Below are 22,861 nucleotides of genomic sequence, written 5' to 3'. Positions count from 1 at the left end.
AAGAAAGCGGAGGCAGAATGATTTTCAAACGACTTAACTTTCCCGAGAGGTTTGAGTAATTTATATTCTTTATTCAGCATGTCATTAATTAGGAATTAAGGAAACAGCGATGCTACTCGGTCGGCGCGCTTGCTCGCTGCGGCCCCCAAGGGACGCTCGGGCCGCCGCTAGAGGCGCCCGCGTCGGCGCCGGAGTTACATCTGCAGGGTGCCTATAGACATGATCTAGAATGTCCATGGAGTGCATTAAGACAAAAATGGTTGTTTTAGGCACATTTGAACAGAAGTTATAGCACATTAAGCTTTACCAAGGAAAATTCAATATAGCGGCTCAGACGAAATGTATTGTTTTAAAATTATGCTGATTGGCAGTTGGTCTTGATTTAGTCTTATTTCACTCTGTGAGTTCATCTTTCCAACACAGAAAGGATTGTGAAGCTAGCCCACCTAGAACCAGGGATATCATCCCTGCACTATTGCAAATCTGTCAAAATTGGTGTTCTGAGAAAACGACAAAAAACGTTTCCAACCATCTTTATGCGACAGAAACAACTTCAAACTCATAGGAATACACCAGGGGCATAATCAGGATGCATTTCATCTCTCTGTCGCCTTTTTGCCATCTTAATGATGCCTACAGATAACTTTCACTTCTTGGTGGAGCCTCAGAAACAGACGCGACGAAATGCTCGTCTTTCACGTTGTTGCTAGCGTCAATTCAAAATGAAGTATCACTCGTTCACAGGCACTTGTTTCAACCACATTGCTATCAGTCATAGTCCCAGCATCATTGCATATGCGGCTGGCGTAACTCGAGCTGCACATCGTTTTTGCCCGGGAGTAGAGCCGGCGACGGCACTGGAGGTGTGCCGTTGTCCACAGCGTGGGTCCGCGATGTGCTTCGCGGTTGTTCACGACGCAGTTGGCAGCGCTCCAACAACACTTTGACTTCGACCTTTGCCCTGCTGAGGCTGTGTCAATTCCAGTGTCAATACGAACAGCGTTTTCTTCATTTTTGCTCGGGAGCGGAGCTGGCAACGGCACTAGCGATTTGTCGTTGACGGTGCGGGTCTGCGACGCGCTTCACGGTTGGCAGCGCACCATCCGCGCCATCCGCATTTGACCTTCGGTCTGCGGAGGCTGCGATAGTCCTGGCTCCTTGTGCCTTTTGCGTTTTCTCCGTTTCCGGGCGCCAAACCGATGAAACGAGGGATACTTCATCCACACGCGCCGCGTGGCACTCTCTCAAAATGGCGCTGCACTTCTTGAGCAGACAAGCCTAACCCGAGGCCTACAAAATCGCAGAGCTCCATTTTGATCAAATGGCTTTTCTAACCAATGACAACGCGGCACGCAAGTTTTCTTTGTGGTCATTTTGTCCGCGAATGGAAAAATCCTAGCGTTGCTTACTGATTTAAAGAAAGCTGCAGCCGCGAGCTTTCGAACGTGACCAAAAAGGCGTCGGGGGAGCGCTTAGGTACCGAGCGATGGCGAGGCATGATTTGACCTCAGTTTAAAAGGCAAGTCATGCGCCTTTGTAAATTTAAATGGCTATTACCAAGCAAATGCTGGATATTTCTTTTCAAAAATTCCACGTCAGATGCAAAATGACCTCGTGAATCCGTATATGACAATATTGAAAAACCCATTTTCTTCACGAATTTTCAGCCCGAAAGCGCTGTGTCCCCCCTTAAGTGATGTGCCACTGCCCTGCGATGGCAAGTGCTGCCACTGGTGGTGGTACTTGCGTAATCCAGGTTGCTCTTTCCAGCAACATCTCATGACCAATCATTAATTTAACGGCCGCCTGCCACAGTGGGCAGTTTGCTCACAATCTGGTGATCAGGCTGTGATGACGCCTAAAGGTCGCATGACCTAGCTGCACCACCTACCTTCTGTGTTGCTTCTCTGGGGATTTTCATTGGACATTTCGCTCACAGTCAACGCTGCCGCCACCGGATTTCCTGCAACACGAGCTCCCTACTGCTATCGTGTTAAAATGCAATGGCGGGAGGGCGAAGCTGCCTGATGATGGCATAACCATGTCATAGCTGCCTGATGTCATAACCGGCTACTCTCGTCTTCACCTATACGCATCAATAGACAGTCTGCCCTTGCGGCCGGTGGTTTTTACTTAAGGGCCCTTATTACTTGTGGTGCAAGTTGCCCTTGCGCCAAAAATATGCCACCCACTGCTGTCCATTGAGAAAGCCGCGCAGGTGAGCATGAGCCTTGAGGATGATGATGCAGGCATAATTCAGACTGTCTAGAGGGGTGTAGTGCATCCACCCTTTTTATTTCTTTGCACTGGGGCAGAGCTGAAAGGGTGTTTTTTTTATGCGATAGCATTAGTGTTGTAGTCACACCGAAACCCCCTGATGTCTGGTGTCATGAAATTCGCTGATTGATCAAGAATGGTCACGTGGCCTTGCAACGTCAGCACAATCTGCCCACTCTGGAAGGTGGTGATTAAACCAGTGACTAGTCGAGAGAGGTCACGTGACCTAGTAAAGTCACAACAACCTGCCCACCGGGTTGTGAGCAACCTAGTTTCTAGATAGCATTAAAGTTCACATCAGGAGCAACCCGGGGCCGTTTATGGTGTCAGCATAGCGGATACCTGCTCCTGCAGCTCATGGATATTACAAAAATATTGGCTTTATTGAACTCCTAAATATTTTTTGTAAACACATGCCGTTTCCACCGTATATGTCAGGCGCGGTTAACCATAAATTGGATATATCGGACTACCTTGTGCCAGGTGGTGCTTGCTTGGATTGCAGGCTTTGTCGCACTACAAGAATGACTGATGGTGGTGTGGCAAGCGTTCGGTTTAGGCTCAAGCATTTATCTCGTGCTCGCCAGCAGTGCCACGAAATATAGAGCAGCGTGGAGGGTTTTAAGCCAGGCGTCAACAAGCATTAAGCCTCTCGCACCTGTGACAGCCCCTTTGGAAGCAGCGGTAGGGACTGTTGAAGCCTTGCAGTGTCCACCCTGCCCTTATGCCAGTTGTCACGGAGTTAGTGAAAGTGGTGGCAGCTTCACTATGGCTTACCGCTTTCCACGCGAGACGGCTGTATTGCGGGAAATTCACCTTGGCTGCCCTTTAACCTGTGTCGGCACTGCCTGCTTGCGGTGCTGTGTGGGAAAGCCAACATAACTAGTGCTCGGTTTTTTGCACTCTTCGAAATCTCTGCGAGTGCCTTCGAAACATCAATGAAATGCATAAAAAGGTTTTTTCGTTTCTCTAGTAAGGATCGCCTGAGTTGCCTTCTCTTCACTGACTAAATTGCACTGCTCTTGTGTGCACTTCTGACAAAGTATTACATTGCATTTCGGCTGTACGTAATATTTTGCAATTTTTTTGCCTGTTTGTTATAACAAGATTTGAGTGTAGCAGTCTGAATATGGCCGTTGACAGACCAACAGATGCAGAGAAACTGATGCAAACACACTTGCAAGTTGCAACAGAAGCTGCTGCGACAAACCTGCAATCTAATGCTATCGCATTCCACTCTTAACGTAACTAAAGTGTCCCCATAGTTCTTTGTAACGAGGACCTTGTGGTTAAACATGTGTTAGTGCGATTAATCTCATAACTTTATGGTCGCTGGAACAAAGAAAACATCTGGATGTTTTCTTAAGGCCAGGAGCAGTTGATGCACAGGGTTGCATTCCATTCTCTCTACAGCAGTCGGTTGGAGGTGAGGGCATTTGTAACAAAGCATAGAGCCTCTGTGTTCGGTGATGTCCAAACCATCTCGTGGAGGGCATCCATGAGCTGTTTGCAGGCACCTTTATTCAGGGATAGAAGAAAGAAAAATGATGGCGCATCATGTGTGCAGTGCAACAATCCATCTGCGGGTACTGCACTGAGTGCCTGAGAGGCGAGAAACATGTGGCCAGAAGTCTTGCCAGGTATCAAACCCTGGAAACGCACTGTGCAGTGTGACAGCGAGATTGTGGACCGGGAAACGTGCCTGCGGCTGTACCGGCGGTTGCTGCACAAGTTCCAGAGCGGCCGCTGGTCACACCATGCGCCCACTCAGGCCAGGTCCCTGAACAGGGCCATTGCCCAGTACGCCCAGCCTCTGTATCGTCCCCTGTGGCGCAACATGGCTGCCTACGAGCATGAGGAGTGGCAGGCTGTGACTAACGGTGCGTGTGTCTAAGCGCCGGCACCTTGCCCGCTTGCCTCGTTATACTGTATATTCATGTGTGCATCCCTTCGTGTGTCCTTGTACCTTGTGGCATATAATTGCTCAGCTCCTGCCTGTTGCCTTCTACATCAGAGCCAATTTGCTTTATCAAGCACCCGATCTGCTTGACGTGGCTATTTTATATCCCATCAAAATTAGTTTCAATAACAGAAAATGTTTGGCAGTTCAAATGCCACGTGCATATATGGTGCCCGATGCTTTGTACAGTATGTCAAAACTCTTCGAGCTACAGGGTTTGCTTTTGAGTTTTATACAGTGGAACCCCGATTATGCATCCCCCACTAATATGACAACCTGCATTTTACGACAAATTGGTGCAGGCTCTAAGAATTTCGTATGGGAATAATGCATTAAAAGTCTCGATTATATGATAGTCATGCCCGACCTGCTTCGGGTGACAACCGGTGGGAACAGTCCAGAATGAGCGACAATGGCGGAGCACTTTATTGGCAGATGCCACGTCAACCGAGTTGGTTCCAGACTGGAATCAAGATGGAGACATGCGCATGACAGCCTGTAATGACAGTTCTGCCAGTGGTTTAGGCTCAGACTCCATGCGTGCTACCTGCAGCCGTTGGTGCGAGGTGGTTCGCCTGGCCCGTTTTTCCGCCGCTTCACTGACAAAGGCGTTAGGAAATTCAGTTGTACGTGCGTACCAGCATGAAGTTAATGTGCAGGCGGTTACAAGATTAGAAATTTTTGTAATCCTCGGCTGCTAGTTCGACAGCACTTTCCACCGCGGCTTCAGTGAGGAGCACATTGAGTGCAACAACACCGAGCAAGCCAGGAGCGAGCGTCACGCTGTCACCAGGTGGGCCGCTTCTTGCTGCGGAAGGTGCACCACTGGCGCATTCGCGTTGCAGGCGAACATTGTGTTTTCGTTTCTCATTTTTCTTTTATGATATGAATTCCTAGTACAGGCACAGCTCCCACGAAGTCACAGCGGTTTTAGATGAAGTCTGACCAGAAAGACATGTCGCTGGCATGGTGGTGCTACGCACTTTGTAGTGTGGGAGCAGCCATATGTATTTCTGGTGCATCGTTCAAATCATAATTTTCGAGGTGCATGTGACGTCTACTTAACATGCAGAGACTGAAACGCACATGCGCCTTGTCTAAATCCGCTTGTTCGACAGTGAGAAGCCTGGCTTGAAGGGGTCTCAAAAATAATTCACGCAGAACAAAAACGGCCGCTCTTTTAAAGTGCGGGGAAAAGAATTTTAATTAATTTTTGAAAGCCAGATTGGCGGCTGCATTTATTACGCGAATGCATCAGTTGTGCGATATTTCCAATTACTCTTCGATGGTTTCACGTGCTCCTCTGAAAGTCGTATAATTGAGGTTCTATTGTAGTTGGGCACTTTCTGCTTGCCCGCCCAAAGTTCTAAGTCTGAAAAGAGAGAAAAACTCTGCTTGTTCTGACCCCTCTGGCCTTTTCTAACTATGAGATGAAGTCCTCAGCTATAGACCAGGTTCTTTTACCCTCGAATGCAGGCTGCGGACGTGCTCCTACTCTTGACACCAATCGCCATCCGTCGGTGAACGTGGCCAGGTGGACTGCGTGTCACGCCGGCGCTGCGTGTAGCATGCATATTTATGTGCTCTTCACTTCCGTCATTGATGCACTGCATCACCTAACGTATGTGGGTGTTTGCTGTGCATCGCTACTCACATTTTATCTCTGCCAGACCTGACTGCAGTTATCTGACGCTAGATGTTGCTTGTTATGGTGACTTACGAAAGTAGTTGACCAGGCAGGGCGCAGGCTGGAAACCGTTACCTATTAGCAGATGTTTGTGCTGGCGTATCAGTTATTGCAGTCTTTTATGTGCACTAACAGCTATCATAATTTTATGCATGATTTATTGATTTTACTCGATGGCGCAGTGATGTGAATGTGGGGACCAGATCGGCCAGCTGCAGAATGAAGGTTGTCCAGGCGAAGCGCATGTTTTCGATCACCAGTATGCCTTTGGCTTCCATGTGCTGTGCTTGCTATTGTTTCCATTAAACGCATTTTGTGTACAGGACTGCAAGCTCGACCGTTACCAGTTTAAGTTGCTGTTTCCGCACATATGTCAGAGGGATCAGCAAGGTGTAAGGGCTGACCGTACTATCTTCTGGCACTTGGTATCTGCCCGAATCACAGCAAAATATACACAGTTGTATTGCAGTCTGTGGCACTTAGCAAACTGCTATGCGACACTGTCACAAGCGTCCAGAGCTTCCGAATAAAATAAACGCGATTGACTTCGGGCTGCAGAATTCGTGAAATCTGGCTTCTCTTCTGATATTTATTCAAGCTTTGATAAATTAAGCGACATTACGTTTTTATTCACCAAGTAGCATAAATCAGGACAAAATTTGTTTTCTGTTAGCCCTGCGCTTGGTTGAGCTCGCAACGATAACTTGTTGTGACTGGCGCACCGCCATGCAGGCGACAACAAAGCCCTATTTGTGGGAGATGCTTTTATAGCTGGCAGGAACGATTAAGAGCGCATTGGGATTTGAACTGCAGGCTAGCCATACACCTAGTGCATGCTATCGACCAAAAAGTTTTCTCTGCGATGGAGCACCCAGACGGTAGCGATAGCATAACCAGTGTGTGCTAAACGCTGGTAAGATTGATGCGAATGTCAAACTAAATGTAATGATTAATGCATCATTTTTGTCTCTTTAATAATACAAAGTCCTCCTGCAACACAAGCGCGCAGTGGAAGCATACTCGGCAATGCTTTTCTTAGCGCCCAAAAGGCTGTAAATCGCGGCTATATGCAGGCGCCCCTGCGGAGCTGCCGCAGGCCAGTAGTCCCAGTCGGCAGAAAATGGCCACACTGGAGAACGGCTCTGGATTCTTGTCTGTACACCTAAAAATTTCTCCCTGTGGCCTTGGGGACCTTTAAAAAAGGCCGTGTGTGCAGTCTTACTTGCCATTACCACCTGTTACCATGTGCCATCAGTGCATGTTGGTTTTCTGCAGCTGTGTTGCTACTTCCCAGTGTGGGCTATGCAGTTGTTGTCCAGTCAAAGTTGTGGTGAGCCATAGCATAGCAACCATAATAGCATTTGTAACTCTACTTTCTTCTTTAGGCCCATTTATATTTGGAAGTTGCAGAGGTTGCGCAACTGCTTTGGTCAATGATCGACAGTCATTACTGGTTGCACTGGCTGAAAGCAATAGTCAGAATCAGTGAACCATTGCCTTTTAAGGGGAGATGCAAATGAAAAAATACAATTTTTTTCAAAAATTTTTATTTTTGTTTTTTATTGTTTTAACATTTTTAGGCTTCAGCTACCTTCTCTCGTAAAATGAAAGCGATATTCGGACCAGAAATAAGTAAATAATGTGTCTGAATGAGTGATGGTCTGTGGAGAAATCGAAAATATCCCCGAAAGTTGCCCATATTTGCGCGCCTGCCATGCAAAGCACCTTCGCCGCACACCATGGCGATCGCTTCCCGGAGATAGGCCGAGCCTTATTCTCGCCCATGAAACGGCTGCCAGTTTCGTATCTTCAGTAAAAAATAATAAAGAAAGCTCATTTTGCCGTCGCTTTCAAGCCTCTCTTCGATCATGTGGAGCGATTCCGACGCCACCATTGGCTCCGGGTGGCCGGTTTGTGCAGCGAAGCCTATGCACAGGTTCTGCTGTTTCTTTCCCTGTTGCGAGCTTCGCGAGACTGCCACGATCACTTCTGCGTTTTTTTTTTGGTGTAATCGTGGTCAGTCCGAAAAGGCGCAATGTCCACGTGCAAAAGTTCCGTAGCAAATATAAATTCAAAGGCAGGAGGCGCAAGTCGACGCCAAAAACTATTTGTGAGAAGAGCGTCCCGAAACCTCCTAGGCCTAATGACGGCAGCGGCACCGACATGATCGACTCCGCCGTGCACTTTGTTAGTGCATCTAAGAAGGAGATTGGTCTCATCAAAAACGAAGAAAGAAGATGTGACAGCTCAGCCAGCGCGGTCATTTGTGACTTTGATGCACTAACGGTGCTCATGAAAGGTGCGGAGTGTCCAGTTTGTCAAGAGTGCCAACTGTGCGTCTGGGAGTCGCCCCGAAATCGCAAGGGACTTTCGTCGTACGTAGAACGCTGCTGCGGAAACAGTGAGTGCCCCAAATCGGTTCTGTCGTCGTCATACACCTCGAAGCATGCAGCGGCAAGCGGAAACATCAGCGTGGACATGGCGGCAAGTGGAGACACAAGCACGCAGTGAAGTTACATGAGCGGGAGTGCTCACGACAGCTTTGCTGTAAATGTGAAGGCTGTCGTCGCCGCTCGCGCAACCAGTGCTGGTTGCAATCAACTCGTGCGGTTATGCACGATCATCGGCCTTCCAAAACCGATGCACCAGAAGTCCTTCCATGCAATAGCAAAGAAGGTGCAATCCGCCGCCATGAACGCTGCTGCAAAAAATCTTGACAAGGCCCGAGAAATCGAGGCTCGTATTGGCGGTGCAGACGCCGCTGTTATGTATGACGGCACTTGGCAGAAGAGGGGTCATAAAAGTTGCAATGGTGTGGCCACTGTTGTGGCCCTTGACAGTGGCCTGTGCCTCGATATTGAAGTACTGTCTAATTTTTGCTTTTCATGCAGTCAGCACAAAATACTGAGCAGTGGAGAAGAGATTTGGCAAGCGTTCCATCGCCCCGTGTGCGAGAAAAATGTGGAGTGCTCATCACATGAAATGGAGAAAGAGGCAGCACTTCGTATTTGGCAGAGAACGCTGTCATATGAGACGCCACTGCGTTTCACAGTTTTTGAGTGATGTAGGTAGTAAGGCATATACAGCTGGCTCCGAGGCTCAAGTGTATGGGGCTACAACCATAGAGAAAGAGGACTGCACAAATCTCGTTGCGAAGCGCATAGGAACAGCCCTTCAGCAACTGAAGACTCCACTTCCACGCGGAGAAAAGCTAAAGGAGTCAACAATACAAAAGCTGCAGACCTGCTAGCAGATAGCAATAACTCACAACAGGGGTGATCTTCGTGCTATGTACTGCAGTATTTGGGCTTCGTATTTGCATTCTTGCTTTAGTGCTGGGGCTAGTAGCCACAAGTTCTGTCCAGGGGGCGCATCATCATGGTGCAAACACAAGGGAGCGGAAGCTCTTGGACATCCTCCACCTGCCCACACACCCCTCTTGATGAAAACTCAAGGGAAGACGCTGCTCCCTATATACAGGCGGCTTACAGAGGACAAGCTGCTGGCTCGTTGCATTCGAGGGAAAACTCAAAATGCAGCGGGGAGTCTGAACAGCAAAATATGGTTGCTGTGCCCAAAGACAAGGTTTGCATCTCGGACTGCTGTTGAGACAGCCACAGCCCTTGCAGTCTTGTGTTTCAATAGGGGACACACAAGCTTCGAACAAGTATTGACAGAGCTTGGAGTTGTTCCACCTAAGGAACTTCTTGTTCTCAGTGAGTGTAAAGACAAGGTGCGCATCCAAAAGTTGTCTGAACGGCAGACTGCTCAAGCACGAGCTCATCGCCACAGGATGGCGAAGAAGGCTCGGGTTGAGGACCTATTCGTTCGCAAGGCCCATGAGGGAGTGACCTATGGTGCTGGGGAGTTCTAGTAATGGGATATGATTGCTATATAGCCCATGCTTCTCTCTGCCAAATTTCATGCAGTTTCAGCATCTTTTGGTCGAATACAGAGTTTTCAAACTTTGAAATGCGTTTTTCTTCTTTTGCAATTTCGAGCAAATTTTCAAGTTTGCACACAGGGTTTTTTGTACTTCCACCTTTTTATATTGCAATGAAACTTGGCACGTATATTCTTTAGAATGTGTAGCTTGCAGGTATCTATTCTGAATTTCAGTATCCCCAAGAAAATAGCGGTAAAAATTATTGTTTTTTTTTCATACTACAAAATTCCATGACCAAAATTTGGTTAGTTATCTGCATTCTACAGTTAGCAAGCTGCAAAATGAGCTATTGCTCTTCGTCCTCAGTGAAACATTTCTATGCAAAAGCATGTGCGCAAAAAGGCCTTTGTTTTATGCTTGTTAGCGACACTGAGCAAAACTGAGCAAAATAAGCACATAAAGTTTCTTTGTTCTGGGTCAATTATTAAAAAAAATTTTTTTGAGTAGCATCTTTCCTTAACCATTTTATACTCGAGGGGAATCTGGACAGCTCTGAAAAGAGGCTGGAGAGCCCAGTGTTTCTTGGGTTGCATTTCTTCCTGGATCAACCTATCAATTAGTCGAGTCAGTGAATAAATATTGAGTGTTTGTGTTCCCACCGCCACGGTAGAGCATGACTGGAAAGTACCTACTGGGAATGCGGTTGACTCGTAAAAGGCAAGCCGATTTCAGAGCTCGTCCTCTCCTGAGCTGCTTGCTTTGTCACGACAGTTAGACTTTCGTCGCGTGATGACTCTTGCGAGGAAATTTGCGCTTGCTAAAACACCATCCTGTTATTTTGGTCTCCACATCTACCTGGACTGGCATGCGGTAATTAAATTAACAACTCCCCTTATTAAAGTTGGTCCTCTACGAATGGAGAGCATCAAGTTGCTTAGAACTTTTGTGAGGTGGTTTCGTGCTGCCTCTGCATTACACACACACACACGCACACACCTTAAGCTCAACTTCATACCTGGGGGAAATTTGAAGACAAACCTTTGTGCGAAGCATGCATAGGCATAGTCACAATAAACCACATTTTATTTTAATGCCTGAAACTTGAAAACCTAAAACAGCATATCACATTATTTTGTCATGAACATGTCACTTTTCATCTTGGATTGCTTTTACAAGAGAATTCAGTGTGTGATTGTCATAAAACGAAAACCTTTTTAACAAGCAAGGTTGAGCATCCGACTCGCATGCGAGACGTACGGGGTTCGATTCCCAGTGCCGCCGGGTACCCATCGGTGATACAGTGGGTACAAGCTTTCCTCTGGCCTGGTGCTCAGCTTATTTAGGGCGAAATGCTTGGAAAATGGGTCTTTGGCCTCACCTTGAGAAAAAGAAAATACCTTTCCATGGTGCTATTTGGCCATAGATGCCCTTGCACCATAAAAATCCATCATCATCTCATCTTTTTGACAAGCACTAACTTTAAAACTTAGTTACTACAACAGGCATTTTTAATTCTACTGTTTGGCACATGATGGCCTGGTCACTTGTGGGCCATAGAACTTAACACATGTCACGAAAACGGACAACTACATGATTGAAGGGATGTGTTGAGAACGATTGACTGGGTGCCATTTCATTAAGTTGAATACCCTCTTTCCTTGGCAGTTCTGCATGACGTGCACAACCTGGAGAGGTCTCCAGGGGACCCCAAGATCGAGCAAATGGACACCGTGCCCGTCTTCGAGGAGTTCTTCTGCATGAGTGTGCTGGGAGTGCCCGCGAACTTTGAACCAGGCACAAGCCACCAGCTCCCCCTGCTGGCACCATGCGAGGTGCGTGCTGCTCTGGCAGGCCTCGCATGTGTGTCATCTGCATTTTGCAGGTTTTTTTATTTTACGGCATTTTACTGCGTTTCACATGCTACGACCAGAACGAAAATAGCGATATGCAAAGTTGCTTGATGTTAGCATAGGTCACCCATGACTTAAACGTGACTTACCAACTCGCCCAAGCGACAGAAATGCTACACGAAATGTGTTGAGGATGTTATGAACAACATACTTTCAGATGCAGTTCAATATTTCTCATGTTTTGATTAGAAGTCAGTTTTGCTTCTACCGCGGCAACTGCTCCCACGTCGCACGCAGTCTCGGCGCTCCCCATTAGTCAGTCACAGAGCAAACACACCAACGCTGCGACTGAATACCAGCTGGAGAGAACTCGATCAGAAGCCATCTATGGCTAGACCAATGGCCCTCCTCAGTCGAAGGCTGAAAAAATTTGCAGTGGCTTAGACAAAAATTGCATGCATGTGAAACGGGCCTTAGAGGGGTCAGTGCAAACAGAAAGGGCAACCACCGTCTTTCAGTAGCCATAGCAGGAGGCTACCTGCCCGCCGGCTACGAATAAGCTCAGAAAAATACCTCATATATAACGAACCTTACTATGCCACATTGAATATAATGATCTTTCGTGCGTTAATATAATGAGCTATCATATGTTACTTTGGATATAACGAGCTTTCGTGCCTGAACCTCAGATGTAAAGAATCTGTGTGTACCACCTCGGATACAACGAACTGTGTTTCTGGACCTCGAATGTAACAAACTTATTGTATTGACTTCAGTTGTAATGAACGTTTGACTTTGACACAATTAAACAGCCTAGTAAGTATCAACTAGGAGGTTTTTTAGTGAAAGCTGAATTTTAAAAGCATAGCAAAGTTGCGCTGTGGGCCATTTGGTGATTCATTCAAAAAGTTGCTTGGTGTGGCAACACTGAGGAGACAAAGGAAGTAATGCAGTACAGGGTGTGCTTGCATCTGTACACTCGAGCGTGCTTATGATGAACACCGCTGTGTTGTGCACTTCGTTTATTGTAGCTCGATGTTTGCAGTAAGTGGGCTGGTTACAGTATAGATGGCAAACTCCGTGGTTCGCTGTCTGTGCAGTATTCCTGGCCAAGTTTCGATGCCGGTTGGCATGCTTCGGTGACACTACTCCTTGCAAGCATTGCAGTGCTTGCATTGTCACACAATGGAAGGACACTTTTAACTGCGGGGCATACATATATGAGCCAGATGCAATAACTGCATCTGCGATGCTTAGGTTTTGTCAGGGTGCTGTCTTTGCTGAGTGCTAACGAGTGACAGCCGGGAGATCACACAGACACTGCATGCTGGTGCAGTGGAGATGCTGGTGACCAATTTTCATGCTCGGAAAATGCTCCACACGGTCCAAGCTGGACTCATGGTTCATTGTGAGTGGTGCAGCGTGGAAGAGATGGACAAAAGTAGAAGATGGCACAGGTGATTCATTCAAAAACTGATTCGCAAGAGATGTTTTTATTGAGAACAACGCACATTTTGTACATCAGTCATGCGACACTAAAGAGCCGAGCGCACTTGCACATAGCACATTCAAACCCTGCTGTAGCCAGAATGGCTAGTCCACTTCCGTGATTAATGGAAACAGGTTTGGGGGCACCTCTTCTTCTTCCTGGGGTCACTGTACAATACCCCCTCACTTGGATGCTCAAGATGGGAGTGGCTGGCCCCCTGCGCTGCACGCACTGGGCGAGATGCCACTGTCCCATCTGACTTGATGTGGTACATGCAAAGAGTGGTGTGTCGCCTCCGCAAGATACGCTAGAAAATGCGATGCGATGCGCCACTGTCATATTCATGTTAGCATGGCTAGAGATAACTCAAAAGGGGAAGTCCCTGCCACTGCCGTCAATTGGCCTTCAGCTTTCGGCGGCGGTTCATTGCCCACGAAGTATGTGGCCATCGCAACGCAGCGAAACTCTCGAAGCGAGCTGCTGCAGCGAAACAACGTTCACCCCTCAAGCCCCTGACAATAACTCCGCGACAAATATAAGTGCTCTTGCATTTGCACATCACAAGAATTGCTTAGGTGCCCCCATAATTTTTTTTCTAACTGAACGAATATTCGTATTTAATTCGTATTCGAAAATTTCAATATTCGCACACCCCTAAAAGTAAAGTTTATGGGTCAGTGGGGAGTATTTGTTGATGCTCTCCTTGAACTTCTGTCCTTTTATTTACAGTCCACATATGTAGGCTGGTGTGGCAAAGTTTATTTTCGAGAAAGGGGTATACTATGAAATGTATGTATTGTATTGCCAGTACTAAGCATTATTTTCCCAGGTCAATCGGACAAAGCTATTAGTAAGCATATCAATGGACTGGCAATGCATATCTTGTAGATAGTTTTTTTCGTGTTGGTTGAAAAAGACAACTTCAGCGAGTGAATAGCTGACAGCTTGAATCTCTTTTGGGAATGTTGAAAGGGATTGTCCTTCATGTTAAAGTGCATGTTCTAGAAGTGCTCCAGTTTTTAGGTCTTAAGCTATCTCTCAGAAATGACTGCTTATGTTGGATGTATTGAGCAATAGACAGTTTTAGCTGTGCATACGCAAGTGCTTGCGTACGCAAAGAGCTACGGCGCTGCGTGCGTTACGCTGTCCGCTCCGAAGTATAGTTTTAGCTGACCGTGCCGTAGCGTCCCTCAGGCGCACGTGGCGCCATCTAGTGGCAAGAAGTCAAACCACATCAACGCTCGGTTGAAGAAAATTTCATCCGTGATTACTGATAACTACTGTGAGTGCATTGGGAGCCTTTTTTGTTCCAAGAAGAAAAACTATGCAAACCGAAGAAAATGCAAGATCTGGCTAAAAGTTAGAAAACTGCTTCGCCAGGTGTCGTTGCTACGAGGAAAACACACTGAAGATAGTTAGGCCTAGGAGCTTGAAGATCGCCAAATTATCTGAAAAACAGGGGCTTGTTATCGCTTATACCGCTATGTGTGGGCAAGATTAAACGAAATAAAAGCGAACCGCTACCATTTTAGCGAGCTATTGCGTCGGAGAATCCAGCGGCGACATGTATTTATTCCGAAGCGGGCGAGCAGGGTGCCGCCATCTTGTCAAAGTTAGCGTACGCAAGCCACGCAAGCGCCGCAACGCAAACTCCGCTGGCTAGCGTACGCAAGGCTACCGTACGCAAGACGCAAGGCTTGCGCTTGCGTTCTGCGCATGCGCACTACCGTCCCCGCAAACTCCTCGCGTACGCTAACTCTTTGCGTACGCACAGCTAAAACTGTCTAATGTCTCAGAAACCGGTGTTACTACAGTAGAACCCCACTATAGTAGACTCTGTTATAGATAGTCAAGGGAAGCTGCGGTCCCGTTTCGCCTTCCATAGATGACTGCACATTTTTTTAAAGCTTTTTTTCGAAGGAATGGCTATAGTAAAAAAGAGCATCTGGCCATGGCGATGTACTTCCCGCAGAATGATGAAATCGCGGCATGCGCGAAGGCTAGAATCGAGAAGTAAATAGATACCGAATACACTCTTTGAGGTGGCTTCACCACCGTGCCGGAGGAATTTTCGAAGACATTGAAGCCGTCAGCACAGCATGCAGCGCGCACGGAATTACTAAAGCTGGCTATGAATGTAGAAAGAAGGCGGCGAGGGTCGCTGAGAAAGGAAAGCCAGTAAAAGCACAGTGAGGGGTACCAAAGGGAAGAAAATTGCGTGCATTTGCAGCACGATAGCACGAAGCACGGGGCCGCATAAGCAGTTCTGTCGCACGCATTTCTCCACTACTGTCTCTTTAGTGACACTGAATCCACAGAAGATGATGCTGTGATCATGGAAAGCTTTGGTTTTCACATGGAATCGAACTCTTTATTTTCGTAGCCACTTCGTATTCGTGTATATGCAGTACTTTCACATGATGTAGATGATGTCAAAAATGTGATAACACGTGATAACTGATAATAAATAATTATCGTATAAAGGGATGATAAGAGTAGGATGTAAGGTATTTTTGAGTTTTTGTTTTTATAAACCAGCACTTCATGCTTAGTAAGCAGCCAGAGAGCATAGTCAGAGCGATGCCCTGACCAGCAACTGACATACAGTCCGCGACCAATTTTTCGGACTCTCTAGGGACCGCGAAAACGACCGAAAAATCAGGCAGTCCGGAAAATCAAATGTCTCCAAAAAAAATCTCAAACTTATTACCAATATGCCGGAGGAAGGGGTCGTTTGTATTGCACACATTCTAAAGTTCCTCATGACTAACTTTCGCTGCGCAAAGTTTGCACGAACCACGGGCAGCGACCGCTTTCATGAACTCGGCCTGGCTGTGCTGCCCGTGGCATGTTGTTGATGAACGCACAGGTTGGGACAAATTCTAAACAGGAAAGGAACATGCTGCTACGGAAATTGAGCTGCGCCCGCAGTGCAGTTTGCCCAGAACGAGAATGCGAAGATGGCGAAACAGTAAGAACTGAGAAACAGCCGAAGCTAGCGCTCCACCAACGTTGGCCTTCGATATTAGGTCTAGCGACTAGAGCCAAAATCGGCATCGTATCCAGCCATATGCGCTCTGAGGTGGCTTGCGTTTAATGGGAGGCGTCTTGCCTGTCTTCGAAACGCCTGTTGTTTACAGTTTTACGGTAGAAAAGTCAGGATTGCGGTGCGTTTTGCCGCGGGTACGCTGACCTCGCTTTGAAATGCACCACCATTTCCTCCCGCGCTCACCGTCTCCGTGAAGCCGTACGCCTCCCATGCGCTTCGCTGCTACCTCTTTCCGTATTCGGGAGGAAAGACTCGGCACAGATGAGTTCCGCGAACTCTGACTACTGTTCAAGTTCGTGCGGCAGTACTGTTCTTTAAACAGTAAGAATTCAAAACCACGCGGGTGCAATGTACTGACTCGCGCAGAATTTCAGCGTCACAAGTTAAGTGGCTCTCTTTAAACTTGAATTTAGGTTTGTTTGATAAAGTTTTCGATCTCTCCTGCAGTTTGAATTAATGAGGTTCCACTGCATGCATTATATGGTGGCTTTGGTATTGGCGGCGAGTGCGAACAAGGTCCGAAAAATCGAGCAGTCAGTTCCGGTGTGTTCGAAATTTCAGGCGCTCTTATACATTGGCTCTGTGGGCCATTTCGCGGTGCCGCGAAAAAGTCCGAATAATCAAGCATGTCCGAAAAATCGGGCGCTTGAATTTTCGGTCGTCGACTGTAGTAAAGACCCTGGCATAGTAAAAGATTTTTGCTGGTCTGAGCTACTTTACTATAGAGGGCTTCAACTGCACTCGTCTGGACAACCCAAAATGGTGAAAAACGAAATTGCAGTCTCTTCAAGAGCTTTCACTCCAGCCTACAGAGTTCCTGTAACTATCATATTCCTGATAGTGTGCAGTTACAGGTTAGCAGGCTCAAAACCCCAGGATTTCCAGATTGTGTTTACCTGGACAACTGGCAAGAACCTTTCGTGATTGGTAAAGGCGAGTTTTGTGAATTTAAAAATAGGTAATGTAGATAAGAAAGTAGCTGTTAATAGATAAGAGATAAGAAAGTAGTGGAAAGAATAGCTCAGATTTTAAAAATATGAAGAGATGATTTGAGGTTGGCGGTGTTTTCCCTGCGCTTTATAAGTTGAGTGGGCTCTGATGTGCAGTTAGGAAACGTAATGATATGGTCATTTACTTGAGCCTGTTCAAAGGTCCAATTTCTCACAGGTCAAGGCTTGTGGATTGTGCCTACGCAGCAGTTTATGAGCTCTCACTGTCATGCAAGAAAGTATGTATAGGGATGCAATAACATTTTTCTGTGGTACCTAATTTCCCACTTAGATTCAAGCTATTCACGTTCAAACGATCACTGCCGTGATTTCTGGCAAGGGGACAAGAAAAAGTGCCGCATTTTTGTTACCAACAAAAATATTTCATTTTGCCACCAGGATTAAACAAGAACACTTATGAAAGAATTTTTCGTCTGAAAGAGACGACCACAGTGTGTAAGGCAGCCTTCTTTATTGCTTGATGATAAAGAGGTTTCATTTCTTGATGATTCATGATTATGACTAGGGGGGGGGGTTAAAATGAGGGAGGGAGAGCTCGTTTTTAGCAGGGACTCATTGCGTGGCAGATGAGTTGTTAAAGATATACTTCTTGAAAACGCTTTGTGCAAGTGCTCTAGGTTCTTCAGTGCCACATGACTCTGATGTATAAAATGAGTGTTCTTTTCAATAACTCAATAAAATAAAAAATACAGTATTTGTGAGTCAGTGCTTGCCCCTGTCATCTTCTACGTTCGTCTTTTTTGTGTTTTGTGCTGCACCACCCACAGTGAACCAACTTGCCCAGCCATGCACCCTTCTTTAATTTTATCTAGAGTAAATCTTTGGGCCAGATAAGGTGCAGGGGCCCATGGTGAGGTTTTTCAATTCAATTCAATTTATTCAACATCTTGAGGATGTTGGGTGCGTCGACAAAAAGCCAGAGAAGGCTTGACAGGGGTCAACGCACCCTACAATGACTTGACAGCAGCAGGTTAGCACGGATGGCCGCAGTGCAAGTGAAAGGGCCTTTCTGGAAACCTCGTAAGCAGTGCATGTCCTTGAGGCACAGCCGCCTGTCTGCTTTTGTCCAGGAGCCATGGATTCACACAGATTTCATGAAGTAGGCGCTTCAGTTTTTTCAGCTTGTAACATTTAATCTGGCTTCCAAGAAATCCTTGATCAGTGGATGTGGTTCAGGCAATTGCTCGCCCGACTGACAAGCACACTCCAGTGTATAGTATTACATTGAATCTCTTTCCATAGTTCTGTTCAAGCACGTTAAGGTTTCTCTTTTTATGACCTGCCATGAGAAGACTCACATGGTCCCATGATTAGAGGAGAAGGGCGGTATTAGTCGATATCCCGTGAGTGTGTCCTTCCTCTGAACATGTCATTTCCTGCAGCAGGCGTTCAAATTGGCATTGCATACCAGTAATGGACGTTCTTTTTTTTTGTGCCTTCTTTGTGTAACCCACGCCCTTTTCACAATTTTTGTGCGAAAAGTGATAGCGGTATCTACTCATGCAGGACTGCATTGAAGACCCTGCTGCAGCATGCCGAGGCTTGCAAATTGCTGGTGTTCGTCTTCACTGTAGCTGAAGTTCATGTCAGCGGATGTTTGTTTCATCTGAGATTTGGTGCCATAGCCCTATACTCCGTTTCATGCATAGCAGGCAGCGCTGCGGAGGCTGCGGAAGTAATGCGTCCGTGAAGCCATATTGCTCTGCCATGTGTCATTTGTCCTTCTTGAAACCTAGGTGAGTTTTTGGACGACAACAAAGAGCGGTATAAAACGAAGTGGCATCACCGAAAATTACGTTCAGAGCTGTGAGAAGCTCAGTACCCCGAACCTCTGGCTATAATTTTCATTGAGTGTGACCGAATTTTTAGGCGCTGATGGAGTAAAGGCGAATCACCCTAGCAGCTGTGTATCAGACTACCAAGGACATTCTTACTTCTTGGAGTCTTAATGAGTTAGAGGATGCAAATGTGGCAAGAGGTAAAGTGAAGTCAACGAGATTGCTGTTTACGCACATACTGAGATCTGTTGCAATGAGTATGTTTGTATCCACCTGGGTTCTAGGCCGAACTGCTTCTTTGGTGCGGACTTGGCCTGCGCGAACAGGCACGCTAGCTTTGGCAGCGTTGCCTGCTATGTATGAAACGGAGTAATATAGTACATTGTGACAGTCGCATCATCTTTTTTCATGTTTGGAAAGTGTTCCCAAACATACCGTATTTACTCGATTCTAAGCACCCCCTTTTTTTCACGATTGCGATGCCCAAAGTGAGAGGGGGTGCTTAGATTCGAAAAATCTAGACCCCCCCCCCCCCCCCCCCCCGGGCCCCTTTTTTCGCGGCGAAATCTCGATGAAACGGGCGCGAGAAAAAACATTTTATTTAGGAAACATTCAAAAGAAAAATAGCTGCAGACAGTGAACGCACCGCTATGTGCTACTCGTCACTCTCACTGCCACTCGAGTCCGTAGCACCGCTCGAGCAGCCGCTCTCAGTATCCCAGAGCAGGTCGTCTTCTGTTCCGTCGAAGTTATTTGTAATGGAACACTTCTTAAATGATTTCACCACAACATCAACTTGCACCCGCTTCCACGCCTCCGAAATCCACCTTGCGATGGTTGACGGGGGTGCTTTCTGCAGCTTTCCCGTCGGCGTTTTCTTCCGGTCGGGGTTCCGCACCCATTCTTCATACTCCTGCCGAAGATTAGCTTTAAAGGGGTTGTTTACCGATACGTCGAGAGGTTGCAGCACTGGCGTCATGCCGCCTGGAATAACAACCAGGTCGCAATTGCTGTTTTGGAGCTTTGTTTTTACCTGGGGGGTGAGATGACCACGAAACGCGTCCAACAGAAGCATTGACCGTGTGCCTGCAGATGCGCCGAGCAATGCTCCCGGGCGCTGCTGCCACACGACTCGAATCCAGTCGGACATCAGTTCTGCTGTCATCCACCCTTTCTCTTGGGTTCGTACGATGACATCTTTAGGAAAAAGCTCAGTCACAACAACAACGCGCAGGCCGCGCCTCCTCGGGACTGCACAGGCTCGACGAAAGAGAGAGCAAGTGCACTTGGCGGCCTCAGCAACGCTCTCTTCCGCGCAAAAAGGGGGGTGCTTAGATTCGCATGCAAAGTTTTTCAGAAATTTTTTTCCGAAAATAGGGGGGGTGCTTAGATTCGGGGGGTGCTTAGAATCGCGAAAATACGGTATTCTAAACATCTGAAAAGAAGTGGTGACACAGTTTGCACTCCAGGTCTTGGGAGGATATAGATAATGCGGGCCTTCTGGAGAAAAAAGGAAAAAAAATCCTTTCCATTTTTACAAGCCCTGCTTTTACTGGTCCAGAAGTGAACAGATGGTGCTGGAATCTTGTGTGCTTGCATGCTAACCGTTTCTTTACGCTGATGCTTTCTTGTTTTAATTTCACTTGTTTATTACTGACCTCAGATGAGTATTCTGGTTTATTGCAGACAACCATGGCAACTTTTGGACGACTTGTAGACCGTTTTGCGGACGGAGACGCTGAAAAATGCTGGTCGTTCCTGCGAGACTTCGAGTCGTTTCCAGAACTTTCTGCGGCTCTTGATGCTGTGAACGTTGAAAGCATTCAGTGCGCTGATTGCACTTCCAGGGCTCTTTTAGAGGATGAGCTTCCTTCTATGGCCAACAGGGAGTTAGCACTGTACACGGATCAGCTGGCGTGCCGTCGGTGTGTACTGCTGCGAGAAACCCGACGCAACTACGATGTACTGCGCAGTCACTTCCTCTCATACTTCTTTTGGCCGCTGCTCTTGGACGAGCAGAATGTAGCTGAAACTGTGGTGCTGCCACCTGGCACTCCTTCAAAAGGTCGCAAGGTTCGCCGTGTCCGGCGTAAACAGAAGAAGCCATGGGTAAAGGAGGCATGGGCACAGCGCAGGCGGCAAGCCGCACAAGCAGCAGCTGCCGCAGAGTCTCAAGGAGGGCAGGGGGACGCCAGTGGCAAAGAGGCCGTTGCTGAAGATAATGATGGTGAAGATGATGAAGCCATGCCAAGCACATCCCAAGACGAGGGTTCTGACGGTAACATGGCTGTTGATGAAGGCACTGGTGACGAAACAACACCAAGCACATCCCAGTGAGAGGGCTCTAACGAGAACATGGCAGTTAATGAAGACTGTGGGGATTGAGCCGTGCCACACATATCCTGGGGGTAGGGCCCTTGAGCAGAGGCACAACTTCAGTGCTTCATTCTGCAAGTTTTCGCCCGCAGAATATGCTAGCAGGGGCTGCATTTTTTTTTCAGCCACAGGGGCTGCATTTATCATTTGTTGCCATTTTTCTTTTCAGCCATTGCCACAGTTCTTTCATGTATATTATTCTCGTTTGTTCTGCCTGAACATAGGCACAATATAAATAAAATGTTCTTTAATGACTTCGCTATGAAGACTTCTTAAGTATTCATAGTAACTTTCGCTTACAACAGTGCGATAACATGGGTATATATGATCCTGATCCTGATTGAGACTGAATTAGAAACAGGTCTGGTGTTGCTTCACGACTGATTCTAGTTTTCATACTGCGGGTATTAAATCCAAGTAGGACGGTAAGAAATATAAAAGTGTGTTGAGGTAAGCTTACAGGCTTGGTGCATTAATCAGAGAAAGCTGTTCTAGCTTTTGGTATAGCCATCATTTAGGCCTGCAGTCGGCCATGGAATCTACGTCGGCAGCCTTAGGATGGCGCCTAGGCATGCCCTTGCAAATCGGTGAAATCTGGCCCGGCCACCCCTCACCCCCTCTTCTCTCTTGCACCTGCTCTCTCCTGTAATTATGAAGGGGGACTTCTTTCTTTCCACTTATCCACCTGTTGTGCCTTCTGGCAGTACAGGCAAGGCACTTTATTTTTTCTGGCCAAACTAGTGTCAACCAATCCTGTTGTGCCAACCGGCGGTGCGAGCTGGGCACTTTTTCTCGCCCTTTCTAATATGTGTCTACCATTACAGGTGACTGCAACCTGCCATGGTTGTCAGATGGCAATCGAATGAACTTAAATTCCTGTAAGTTAAATTCCTTTAACTTACTGAGTGATTAAATGAATGATGAATAAAATCTGGAAATACTTTAAAAGCACTAAATTTTCATTTGTAAGATACGATTACTGACGTATACACTCATCATTCCGGTTATTTTTGAGCGGATAGCTGTATCTTTCGGCGTTTAGTGAGCAGTCGCTGGGTCGCACTAGGAGAGCACCTGTCTACGAGCTGGAGGGCATGACGTCGCGCCTGCCCCAGCGCCGCCGCGGTGGCTCAGTGGTTATGGTGGTTAGGCGCTGACCCGAACGACACAGGCTCGATCCCCGCTTTGGGGGTCGATTTTCAATGGTGAAATTCTAGTGGCGTTGTCGGTGCACGTTAAAGAACCCCAGGGGGGTCAAAATTTCTGGACACTTCATTTTGGCATCCCTTATAGCCCGAGTCGCTTTGGGATGTCAAACCAAACCATAAACAGATCAGCAGCGCCGCAGACAAGCTGGCTTGGTCTGAGAGATGGCGCTACCGGTATTAGCCTCTGCAAAACTCTTTCTTGGTTCGCTGTCGCTGCAGACAATGTGGATTTCCGATTAATTATTACCAAATCAGGCAAGTAGTCGCCTAATTTGTACAAGAATGAGATGC

At 47.0% G+C, this 22,861-nt stretch overlaps 1 protein-coding gene across 1 annotated transcript in view; it reads left to right on the top strand.

Annotated features, from left to right (window-relative positions):
- LOC144111033 (uncharacterized) overlaps positions 1-21,622 on the top strand; it is an 82,469-nt gene extending 60,847 nt beyond the window's left edge. The window contains exons 10-12 of the mRNA XM_077644127.1: positions 3,947-4,157; positions 11,476-11,642; positions 20,673-21,622. Of these exons, the coding sequence (XP_077500253.1) occupies positions 3,947-4,157; positions 11,476-11,642; positions 20,673-21,323 (1,029 nt within the window). The 3' untranslated portion in view covers positions 21,324-21,622. The remainder of the gene's footprint in view (positions 1-3,946; positions 4,158-11,475; positions 11,643-20,672) is intronic.
- The last annotated feature ends 1,239 nt before the right edge of the window (positions 21,623-22,861 follow it).

Source organism: Amblyomma americanum, chromosome 11 (assembly GCF_052857255.1).
Source record: "Amblyomma americanum isolate KBUSLIRL-KWMA chromosome 11, ASM5285725v1, whole genome shotgun sequence".
Classification (NCBI taxonomy): domain Eukaryota; kingdom Metazoa; phylum Arthropoda; class Arachnida; order Ixodida; family Ixodidae; genus Amblyomma; species Amblyomma americanum.
The sequence above is the reverse complement of the archived record's forward strand: the minus strand, read 5'-3'. Positions and strand labels throughout refer to the sequence as shown.